This window comes from Centruroides vittatus, unplaced genomic scaffold (assembly GCF_030686945.1).
Source record: "Centruroides vittatus isolate TY-2023 unplaced genomic scaffold, ASM3068694v2 contig_882, whole genome shotgun sequence".
Lineage (NCBI taxonomy): Eukaryota > Metazoa > Arthropoda > Arachnida > Scorpiones > Buthidae > Centruroides > Centruroides vittatus.
Window position 1 is genome coordinate 3,432,287 of NW_027122574.1, and position 12,471 is coordinate 3,444,757.

The 12,471-nt window shown below is 33.4% G+C and overlaps 1 protein-coding gene across 1 annotated transcript; it reads left to right on the top strand.

Moving 5' to 3' along the window:
- Nucleotides 1-10,260: 10,260 nt before the first annotated feature.
- On the top strand, nucleotides 10,261-12,246 carry LOC136983520 (zinc metalloproteinase nas-13-like). Its single transcript, XM_067280284.1, has 5 exons — nucleotides 10,261-10,538; nucleotides 11,248-11,323; nucleotides 11,393-11,510; nucleotides 11,580-11,755; nucleotides 11,826-12,246. Exons 1-5 carry the CDS (start codon nucleotides 10,482-10,484, stop codon nucleotides 12,047-12,049), a joined length of 651 nt encoding a protein of 216 aa, XP_067136385.1. The 5' UTR covers nucleotides 10,261-10,481; the 3' UTR covers nucleotides 12,050-12,246.
- The last annotated feature ends 225 nt before the right edge of the window (nucleotides 12,247-12,471 follow it).

Consider the following 12,471-nt stretch of genomic DNA (forward strand, 5'->3'; position numbering starts at 1 on the left):
TCATTATTGTCTGGCGACCACCAGGTTGAGAAACGCTGGTGTACAGTATGCATATTTGGAGTTATCGCGTATACATAGCACACGCACACTATACACTGGTACAGTATGTAGCACCGAATCCGATCTTAATACTTTATCAATTATTACGATGACATTTACGGGCCCCTCCGAATTACGGGTCCTAGACATTTGTCTTATTTGTCTATTGGTTAATCCGGCACTTAAAATTACAGCTGAAAATATTTCCTGAAAAAATAATGGCCAAGTTCGTTTTGAGTCCCGTGTTTAAAACAAATTTGTACGAGCAGTCAGTTTTATAATTTGGCAATTCTTTTGTCTTTAATAATCGGGCTTATGAAGAAAAACTTCATACTTTCAGACTTCGTACTCGTTTGTATCCTTGCCCAATTTGCACAACCTGGCGTTACGCGGCAATCGAAGTTATTGGACATGGTTAAAAATTAAGACAGCGTAAGCGCAATTATTTTAGATGTTACAGTACTGACAGGCAGTGCCGTAATTAGGACGGTGCCAGCGGTGCCCAGGCACAGGGCGTAGACCCTGGGGACGCAGAAATGACCTGGACCAAGTTTTGGGGCGTAGTTACAGGGCGATGGGGCGATGCTTACACCGGGCGCATAAAAGGCTAGGCGATGGGGCATACGGCGCTGCTGACAGGTAAAGAATTTTCGGAGTCCTGCCATATATAAGCTACGTATTGATTATTGACCATTTGTGACGTGCCATAACGAGGAAAAATTAAAAAAAGCTAAAAAGTAAGTTTAAAAGTAATAAATACAAATGTATTCTGACAGATTATGAGTTCATTATACTTTCTATCCGCAAAATTTCCACAACCTTAACGCGAAATAAGAAAAAAGTGAATTTTTAAATTTGCCGGGATTTCCCGGGATGAGAAGAATTTCCCGGGTTAAAAAATAACACGTAATCGAAGAGCGCAACAAAAACACGTCCGACTCCGAGCAGAAACACTATCAACTGCGAATCGTCGTGTGTGACAAATTTCGAACAAACGTTAAAAGACGCGTCAACAATGTTCGAATTACGTAAAAATTAGAACGAGATTTTATTTTTTTAAATTAATTTATAAATTTGTTTTTTTTTTAAATTTTGCTTCAATCATTTTCTTGATTTCGGAATTTGATAAATAAATTATCTTCTGCATTTACACGGTGCGGAATGTTCACCGTGATTAGATAAAACACGATCTTTTTAAATTCTACGTCTCGAGGCTCGAACATCTCCGAAAATTGCTCGGAATTCGTTTGAATAAGCTGGTAAATATCTTTTTCGTCCATTTTCGACCATCGCATGAAATAAATCAAATTCTTAGGAGTGTTTCAATTTAATTCGCCAAATATTATTTCGTTTTTCGGGAAATTCCTCGGTCGCCGTCGGGGTTGTGGATTTCGCGTATTAATGCAACATAAAACTGGATAAAGTTAATATTAAAAATACAGTTATAGCTTTTGACGTCGGAACGATTAGTTGACGTCCCCGATACCATGACTTTCCATAGAGAAATATTTACCAGTGCGTGCCGTCATTGGAAGCGATGGAAGCGCCGATTCCACCTTCCAATGACCTTCCCTTAAATTTTATAAAATATAAATTTTCATATTTTAACGTACTTTGAATTAATTAAAATTAATATTTTATTATAACTGCATTATGTATCTTTTACAAATTTCTATACTACGTGTGAAAAAAAACGATAAGATTGCTATTGTATATTCGAATAATTCGGTGGCGGAAGGAATGTCGAAACCGGGTCAGTCTCCAATCAGCCAGATTATATAGGCATTAGCACACGCGGTTTACAGTGCACCAACCTCACCCGGTTTAGCTGGTAGAAGCGACACACTCGTAAAGAGTACAGCTTTATATCCCGGAGCGGTTGTGGGCTGTTAGCCACCTGCCTGTCAACTTCCAAGCAGCCAGATTATAGGCATTGGCGCATGCGCTTTACAGAGCACCAACGTCACGGTTTAGCTGGTAGAAGCGACACACGCGTAAAGAGTACGCGACTTTATATCCCGGAGCGGTTGTGGGCTGTTAGCCGCCTGCTAGATATTCGGCCACCCTCGCCCGATTATGTGAATCACGAGCAGACTAGATCAACGGCGGGCAACCCGCGGGCCAGCTACGGCTGGCGAAAAGTTTCTATCCGGCCCGCGAGATCTTTAATAGATTATTAAATTGGAAAAATAACTAATTAATAGTTATTTTTCCAATTCTTTGTAATTTTCGAAAACGATAAAAACAATAAATGTAGTAATTAACTTTTTATTTATTTATTTCATATTTGCAGACTAAAAAAATTACGAGTCACAAGAAGGCGTCAATTAACTACTACGGCGCGGAAAAAAACGTAAAATTTATTCTGGCCCATGTTATAAAAAGGGTTGCCCACCCTAGACTAGATTTATAACAACCCAACCGATAGGAGTTTACTGGCACGTTTTTATGATAGTTCTGTATAGTTGACAGGAGTTTTAAAAAAATCCATTAAAATATTTGATATATTTATTCTCGCGTTTATTCCGCTCTCCCATCTTATATTACTTACGGATTTCGATGTTAAACCGGTGATATTACGATTTAGTATTTCCCATCTGTAAGGGGATGCAGAAAAAACGTGTACCATTCTAGTACAGTGTTAAAAATTAACTGTTACTTTGGCAGCATCATTTACAACCAAATTTAATGAATGAGACGTACAGTACATACAATGGTACAAAAAAAAAGCTCTAGAATTTATTTTCCTTAAATTTACGATTTATATATCCGTTGTCATAAAAATTTGTCTTTCCACTGTTTTTCCAAGACTACAGATATTCAGGTACAAAGTAACTGGTTTCGACTTATTTCTACTTAAGAAGTGACTAAATAATTAAGAGATTAGGGAATGGGGACATAAATAAAACCCTGTTGAAAGAGCCAGAATTTTACTTCAACAAAAGCTTAACAGAACCAATCACTCGCTCAGTACAGTGGGAAACTGATTTCCGTGTACACCTGGTATTAAAACGAATTAGTTAGATTTTTACAGCTACGGTGAGAAACGTTTAAAATTTACAACAGCCCTGTGGCGTCCTTTGAGATATACTAGTGATGCGACAAAAGAGGCATTTGACATCGACCGGTATCGGCACCCTCGGGATTTGGCACGCACACACTCACTACACACCTACCTGGACCGTCACTAGTTCTATCCATTAGCTACTCGTATCAAGATATTTGACTAAGTGGATTGTTTTAAGATTTAAAAAGTAAAGAATATTTTATGTTATTTTTATGTACGTTTCTTTACAAAGCTATATTTTAATTATAATTTTCTTTAAAAGTATATTAATACAATCGAACAATACATTGTACCAGGTATGTATATCCACCGCACATTTTATTTCACCGAGTAAGTTTTTATAATTTATTTTTAATTTTAGCCCTTATATCGTGGCTAGCGATTCAGAATGTAATTGTGATATTAAAAATACATTTAGAGAAGTCTACAGTTTTTACTGGCTTATCGAACAAATGAATACGAATGGACCCTAGACCAGTGATTCTTAACAGGGGGGCCGCGGCCCCTGGGGGTCCGTAAGAAGTTTGCCGGGGCCGCCAAATTATGCAAAATTTTTTTCAGAATATAATAAAAAGAAAATTGATGTATAATCCGAATATCGTATTGAAAAGTGAAATAAGAAAGATAAAGTTTTCCTATTTAGTTTTTATTTATTTATTTTGTATTTCTTCCTACATACAACTTTGTTAGTACAGAAGAAATAAATGCAAATATGCTACTTACACCGCAGTATTTACTTCTTTTATTCCAAAGCAATTTTAAGAAACTATTAATGCTTGGAATTTTAAAAATAATTAGGAAAAATAGTAGGCTTTGAAAATTTAAATATTTTTGCAAAAGTTATGCAAAATCCTTACCACAAGTGGGCGTTTTAGTTTTAGTTTAGTTTTAGCATCGACATTGGATCGATTTATCGACATGTTTCTTATTTTATTTTCTGTTAAAAATTAATGAGTTTTCGTGTTTAATTGTGAAGTTTGAATGTTATTTAAATAGATAATGAAATAATAAAGTTATGATTTACATTTATTATATAAAAAATAAAGCAATAATAAAAAAATCAATTTATTATAGATAAATTATCAAATTATCAAATATAAATTATTATTAAAAAATGGGGGTCACAAAAAATTATGAAATATTTGGTGGGCGGCGAGTATAAAAAGGTTAAGAACCACCGCCCTAGACCATCACTGACGCGCAATTAACTGATTGCCCCTGGAAGTCGGCTTCTTACAGAAACACAGCTTCCCTGTCATCAAATGTCACGGCACGCCACTGATATTTACGAATGTAAAACGTAGTCAATGAATAAAAGTTATTGTTTCGTATACATCTAATATAAAGCAATAATAATTTGAAAACGCAGGCACGCTCGACAGCAGTTTCTCTATCTGTAAGGTTAACGGGTATGTTTTGGCACATTATAGTTTACACCGTAGATCTACAGATACATTCTTCTACGTATAAAGAATATATCTGTGGATCTACAACACGTATTGTAACGTTATATTTTTTTCTATAAGTATCATCTGTTCTGGTTTAATTTTTCTTTGCGTGTTAGGAAGATCATCTGAAAACCTTTCTGAATCAACATACCATCAACCTAGGCCTTCCCAGTAAGAAACAGACAATCCATCAGCACGGTATTATTTTTCAAGGCTAGAAAAAAGAAGACCGTTCTTGTGTTGTACAAGCCGTTTACCGAGAAAGAGACATCGTGTCCACTATTTGTAGAATCAACAATGTTTCGCTTGTTTCTAGATGAAATTAGACACCTTCTCGGACCGCTAGAAAAGTCAGCGCCGAATTCTATCCCGTTCGGGTTGTGGATCTTGGGATCTTCATTGTCTCAAATCAGATTTCAGACAATTAGGACATTAATTATTGCAATTTGATTTGATACAATAAGTTTGAATTCAATTCAGAATTTCTGTAAGATAATGTATTAATATTCAATAAAGTAACTTATTTACATTCTTTTGTAAAGTTATTAGAGGAGAAGTGTTAAAGTCTCAACATTGGCAGAACAGCATACTAGTATATTAAATAAGCAGTTAGAAATGTTTCCCATATAAATAAATTTTTGATAATGATAGTGATGTAAAAAGGCGGGGAACTTCCGTATAAAAACAACTTCCTTTTTAACCATTTCTACATTTTCGGATGTAATAGATAATAGAGGGAAAGTATGGTCATCGGTGAAAAAATGATCCACGAAGGTTTTTACATTTTTAGACTGGAGGCTCCTCGAAACGTCGAGAAATGCAAAGAAAATTCCAGGTTTTTTTCTATATGTATGGTTATGTGTGGGGGGACGATTTTCTTCACCCTCTTTGAAAAAGCTTAATAACTCCAGTGCATTTTGTCTTCAATTTCTTCAATTTAGCAAAGAAGTTTGTCTATTGGGAATTCGTGTTATTAAATTTTGGTGGTTAAAGGTCGAGAAGATGGGGAGATAAAAGAGGATCGTGTGTCGTATCTCGAGTAGGGTCGGACTTAACGACGATTTACTCGTCATTAGCATTTACAATTTTTTATAAAACTCATCTCTATCCTCAAAATTAAGCTTTTTGCCATTTTGTAATAGTTAAAAATATAAAAAGTTTTTAAAACAAAATATCACAACAGATGGCGCCATTAAATGTTACCTGGAAAGTTAAGCAACTCGTTACTGAGAAGCATTTGACAGATCGCTCTGGACTTACGTTGTCGTATGCCAACAAACGAATGCAGTCGTTTAGCGAGAAACGTTTGAAATAAAATTTTTAATTGCTTAAAGTTGTAATAAAAAGAAAAAAGTAGAAAATTATTGACTATTTTTCAATATAAATACGTATGTTTTTAATTTAAATCGTACAATTTTTCTCCATTTCCTAAAAAATACAGAAATTTCTATTTGATTGTATAAGACAGAAATATAATATAATAATTTATTTCTTAATTTATGAACGCGAGCTTAAAGATATTTTCGTAATAAATAAAACATTATCACAATAAACCGTATTTTCAATACCTAATTTTTTTCATCATCATCAATTCATCTTTATTTGTATTAGGCCTTGGCCTGTTACAAGGGGAGTTTTGTTTAACATTCATTAAATAAGCAATTATGTAGTTACAAATTTTTTAACAAAATTATACAAGTTATAAATAGATTTTAACGTAGCCACATGGAAAAAATAGACATTTCTTTTTCGAGGAGCACTCATTTAAATTATTTAAATCGGAACTTTGTCTTAGGAATATTGTTTTTTTCGCATCCACAAACCAGATAGAATTTAGAGAAGTTTTCTAAACACCTCGGACATACAATTTTAGAATAGATATAAATCTTGTTATCAATGGTTATTATGTCATTATTAAGGCGAAGCTGGATGAAGAACCCCTTAACACCAAAGGGAAAATTAAGCTACATATAATTATTGATATTAGGTATTATATTATATGAATTCGGCAGATTTCGTGTCCGGATATCCTCCACGTCAAGTATCAATGAATTCTCCATTACATTTCTAGTTAGTTGTTTACATAATTCTTCACTAATCTCCGGAAGGTGTATAAACGGGCCCATCGAAATCCAAAATTGTTAATTACTCTGGTCAGCTGACTTACCCAGTTCTTTCTCGATTCTGTTTGTAATGATTTCCGATATAATTGGTTCAAAAAAACTAAATAACAGCCGACCACTAAAAAAGACTCTGGTTTAATTCCACCAATGCGAATATAAAACTGGAAGTAGTATGTGATTGCACTAGATGACCAACCGATTTCCTAATTAATAGTAACAAACCTCCAGCTGGTCGACCAAATCTTTGTGGCCTTTGAGCATTTTGCTATATAAAATCCAAAACTTATCTTCTAGGGATCTCTTCCTTATCTTATTTATATCTAATATCCAAGTCTCTGTAAATCCTATTACTTCATGCGATTGTAAAAACTGTATGACAGGATCTTTATAGATTTTTTTAAATAGACCTTGGATATTCCAAAAGCTTATACTTATTTTGTTTAGGATAGCCTGAATATTTTCTTTGACTTGGTCTGGAGGTAACGAGTTTAATGAACTCTCCTGGTGAAGATTACAATTTTCCTTAATATTAGTCAGCTTTTTAACCTCTAGTTCCAATCTTTCTTGCTCACGACTCTCTGTATCAGCAGTCTGGCGACTCATAAAAAATAACTGATCTGAATTACTTCCTCCAAATTTAAATCGTACGTGAAGATATTACCATCTTTTATGAAATAATCGTCTCTGACCGTTATTTTATGTCCCTTTGCCTTTTCTTGACTTATCGTTAAGGTTAATTTTTTTCTTCTGATCCTGGATCTCTTACATAGATCTGCTATAAATAGAAACTTTCCCTTTCCTATACTTGCTAATTTTGATCTTTTTTTCCAAAATTCTCGCAAAATCGAGTTTCTTTCATAGATTGAGCTTAACGTAATTTTCACAATGGATTTATCGTCCCCACTTGACACTCTGACCAAACTATCAGGCAAACAATCAGGTAGTCCTAGTTTATTCTTAATATAATAATTAATCTCATTCGTGAGATCGTTTGTCTTAAACGGGAAGTTCAGGACTATAATATTGTTCTTTACCTTCTCGTTTCTCAAAGAATCGATTTGAAACTCCAGCTTACCTTGCAGTTGTTTACCAGTCTTAACTATCTGGTCGAGATCGGTTACTTTCTGGAAGGCTTTATCCAATTCCTCTCTCAATTCTCTATTCTCTTTCTTTAGTGAGGTTACTTCTGCTTTTATCGTACTTAAATCTGAATTTAATTGCGTAAACTTTTCCTGAATCAAAACGTATATTCCTTTTAAAGTATATTGAGTCTCTTCCGTTTCGTATTCATCCTCTTCCGCTACCAATCCAAAGTAGTCTTGAATGTTTGAGTCTCTCACTATCCCACTTTTAGTTATAGAGGGAGTTTCTACAATTTGTTCTTGTTCACCATGCATCAGATTCAATAACTCATTTCCTCTCGCTAATTCTTTCGCACTACCTTTCCGGGGTCTTCCACGCCCCTTTCTTTGCATATCTGCACGATCCATCTCCTGAGGAGATCTAGCCAAAGGGCCAGGGTTAGACTCTATCCCCGCAATTTGCAATAAGCACCTTATTAAACTTAATCTTAAAATATTTGTGTATTCGTAAACTTTCTGATACACCATATTCAATTACTTTCCACAAAGCTACAATAGAACCTGAATTTTCCACTTAACGAATTTTCTATATAACGAATTCCTTGCTTTTCTCGGAAGCAATTCTTTATATGGAAATTCGACCGTACATCTAGTCGTTCGATACTAGAATAGAAAAATTAGTTTTAAATTTAATTAATATTAAATTACATTTTGTACACTTTATTAATGTAGAAATAGCAATAACAACTAATATTTATATTCCGATTGGTTTTTCTATTAATTAGTATTATAAAGAGGTTCAGAATCGAAAGTAATTCAAAAACTTCGTCAATTTTTAACAATTTCTTCCTACAATATTTCTTCGGCCACCTGCAGGTTTTATATCTTTAAGTACAAAATTTCCCGAACGTTGGAACTATTTCAACCCCATTAGAAGTGTTCGAAGTTTAGGAGCATCTTCCGTATACACATAACGAACACTTTTTACTCTTTGCACGATTTTCATCCATTCTGAAACTCATAAGGCATAATATTAGAGATATGACATTCATCCGAAGACATTTCAAACAAAATATAAAGTAAAAAGTTCAAAATAAGCTTCTAAGCAGAAAATGCAATCTCGAATTTGCCATATCGTGTTCAATTTCACAAGTGTTGTCATTAAATCACAGTACCTATGTTCGAGCCAATATAACCTTTACTTTTTAACCACGGCATCCGAGAAGCGTATGAAAGCAACGATATCTACCAGGAAGGTTGTAATATTGACGATTAATACGAAGATAAAACTTATCGCGAAGCGTGAAAAGCGTTACAGCCGTGTCGTACCTGACGGCCGTGTTCAAGATGCCGAAGTGGAAAATGTGACCGGTAAATGCAATTTTCGTTTTTATTACGCAGTATTTAGTTTTGTATTTTATTTATTTAATTGTTAATTTGTGTAATATTTCGTTTTAAATTTAAATGTTCGGACATTCCTTCGTTAAAATGTTCCACGTTTTGAGAAGGCGTTCGAATTCGGTTACACCCCAGGATGATCTATTCCATTAGATTGAAAACGTTTGTGTTTCGTTTAATAAACATTTCTTGGCGGCAAAAGGCGGTATAGACAAATTTGTGTTACTGGACTCTAAAGGTTCTTGTTTATGTGTGATTCATTCCAGTAATTCGGTAAGAAGATAGTTTAATTTACTGTATAGATAATTCAATAATTCAGAAAGCTGAGTTTGATTTTTGATTCGTTATTTATTTCTTAAATTATGCGTATTTGCTATTTAAGTTCGTCGAAATGGGTAATGTTTAGGATCTAAGGAATACATCGCTTCACTTTGTTATTTCTAATGGGATAATTGATTCGGACTTCGAACGATTCTGACTTTGAACGGCTTCCTGCAATGAATTAAATACGAAGTACAGTACGTGGCACAACTTATTTGATATCGTCCTCGTTGAAATACTTTATGTTTAATAAATGAGTAATAATTTTAAATATGTAATAAAGTTATTTGAAATAAAGTTTCTCTTTATTTTTCGAAGAATCTTTATTATATTTTATTTTCTGAAATATTTTCACGAACCGAAACAGACACACGTCATCAATGCCGAACTGATATCATCGTATCTGCATTGTCTTCAAAAATTCGATATTCTTCGAGTATCGAATTGCATAAATAGCTTCAACCAAACTTATTGGTTTTCTCAGAAAAATAAATGGATAAGAATTAAATAACGAAAAAAACTAAGAAATCTCTATATAAAGTTCGTCATTTTACGATGTTTACACTACGGCAAGAAAATTCAATAATAAAGGTACATTTTTACAAACTTTAATATTATAAATGTAATTATTTTAATTAATAATAATTAATAATTCCAGTGAAATGACGATAATCAACCTCATATCTCGATTTTGTAATTATGCTGTATTTGTAATAGTAAAATATTTTATTAAACAACATTTAGACATATTTTTATATAATAAACTTTTTATTTAACGTAAGGATTTTATAAGGTAAAGAAGAAGAAAATCCTTAATTTATAAGCTAGACGATTATGATTTTCTATACAATTACTTTGTAAGTATTACAATTATCTTAATTATAATATTATCGCTATTATAGTATTTTAATTAATTTATTTTTATACATGTTTATGCCTTTCCTATCAGAAAACGGTTTTAACAAATAATGAAACCTTCAACGATACTTTGTATAAGAGTTCTATGGAAAATGTGGATTTATTCGAAGGCGATATTAGATTGGATACGCCATTTGGAGAGGTGATTTATAAATTTTTAAACATTTATCCTTCGTTTGTTCATTTTTAGGGCCTATTGTTTTTGCAGACTCGAAGGAAAAGCCGGAATGCTCTTCCATTGATCTTCGTGTTTTCTAATTTCTTTAATCGAATCGCAAGACGCGTCCAATTTCCTGGATACGGTCTATCCATTAATTAAGTTCTTCGACGTCCACGTGTATCTTATATATCAGAATTGCACGTTCATTACGAAGAGCTTTCTTGGAAATGTTTTATGGCGACCCTGGAATCCACACCTTCTGGAAGATCAAGAATTAGACGACCGAGAATATGGCGTCCTAATCATACGTCCTTACCAGTGTAATTAATATCTCTCGAATAGAAGAAAACAATCTTTCGATGTTTAATATTTTTATACGTATTTTGTCTTTTGGATTTTCTACTCCTTCTTCTTTGTGAACACAAAAGAGGCCTTAATTAGTACCCATTGTTAGTTTGCCCAGTCCAGGACGAGGGACCTCCGCAAACCCACAATGGGGACAACAATTTTTGCGGATTGATTCGGGTTTCCATTCAAAATGGTGATGCTTTTCGTGATATGTGTATTCGGACTGGCGCGAGGATAACGGATTCCACAAACTTTGTAAAGTCTCTTAACATATATTCAATATTGTATTAATATAAAATTATACACAGAAATTTTTTTAGTTAAAGAATTTTCAAATATTTAGAGTCGAGCCGTTGTATTGGAACAGAGGGAACTTTGGGATGATGGTATAATATTTTACAAATTTTCTCCTTACATAAGTAAGTTACTTTGCTGTATTCGAAATAATTAATGATATCGATTATTATAATAATAATAGTTTTTACTAGATTCTTACAAAATTAAGTATTTAAAGTCAATTTTTGAGTACATGGAGCTTGTAACTTGCTTACGTTTTGTAAGAAGAAGAAGAGAGAATAATTATATTTATATACAGGAAGGGAAAGGGTAAGAATATTGATACGGATACTTAATTACTTACGTTATTATTTTTATAATATATGTATATACTTTCAGATGTAGTTCCTTCGTTGGAAAACGAGGTGGACGTCAGATTATGAATTTAGCTAGTAGATGTTGGAACCTCGGAATCATACTTCACGAATTAGGCCACGCTATCGGCTTGTTTCACGAACATACTCGACCGGATCGTGATAAATATATAAAAATTTTATGGGATAATATTAAAGAGGGTAAGTTATATTGTTCAATACATATTTATGCATAAATAGTTTGAACTGATAATATTTCTTCAATGAACAGAATATAAGAGTTCGTTTCTGAAGTACGATAAGAACTTCTTGAGAATATGTGACAAATATAGTTACGATACCGTCATGCATTATGGTCCTAAATCCTTCGCTAAATATGGTAAAATAACTATAATGCCAACTCTTCCAAATGTTACCATTAAAGAAGTTTACGAATGGCGATCTTTGTCACAATCCGACATTGAATGTATTCGGATCTTATACGAATGCGAATAAATTCTGTTGTAAATATACAATAAAATAATGTTCATTATCTGAATTTTAATAATGAAACTTTATTTTATGCAGGAAATAAGTACATTGTTCCTTTTTTGGATGGTATTGAATATCCTAATTCATATACAAGTATTTTTTGTGTCCTATACTTAATTTGTCTAATATGGATTATTTGTATTGTCTTGAAATTCATTTATGTTGGTGTCTACGAAAACAATTTATTTATGAACTTAGCAACTTTGAGAGTCCTAGGTAAGTCCTCTTATCTTATTTTCACGGAATGACGGCATGCCGGTCTTTCCGGGAGAGACCACGAAATCAGATATTTCCGTATGGTAAAAACCGCCATGCCGGTTTAAGCGAGGTCCCTCTCGAGAGAGCGCATTGGAAAAACGAACGAGTTACGTCATGTAAAAACAAAC

Coding starts and splice junctions, on each gene's coding strand:
- LOC136983520 (XM_067280284.1), top strand. CDS start 10,482: ATGGAAAATGTGGATTTATTCGAAGGCGATATTAGATTGGATACGCCA. Junction 10,539..11,247: donor TGGATACGCCATTTGGAGAG/GTGATTTATAAA, acceptor TCAAATATTTAG/AGTCGAGCCGTTGTATTGGA. Junction 11,756..11,825: donor ATGGGATAATATTAAAGAGG/GTAAGTTATATT, acceptor TTCAATGAACAG/AATATAAGAGTTCGTTTCTG.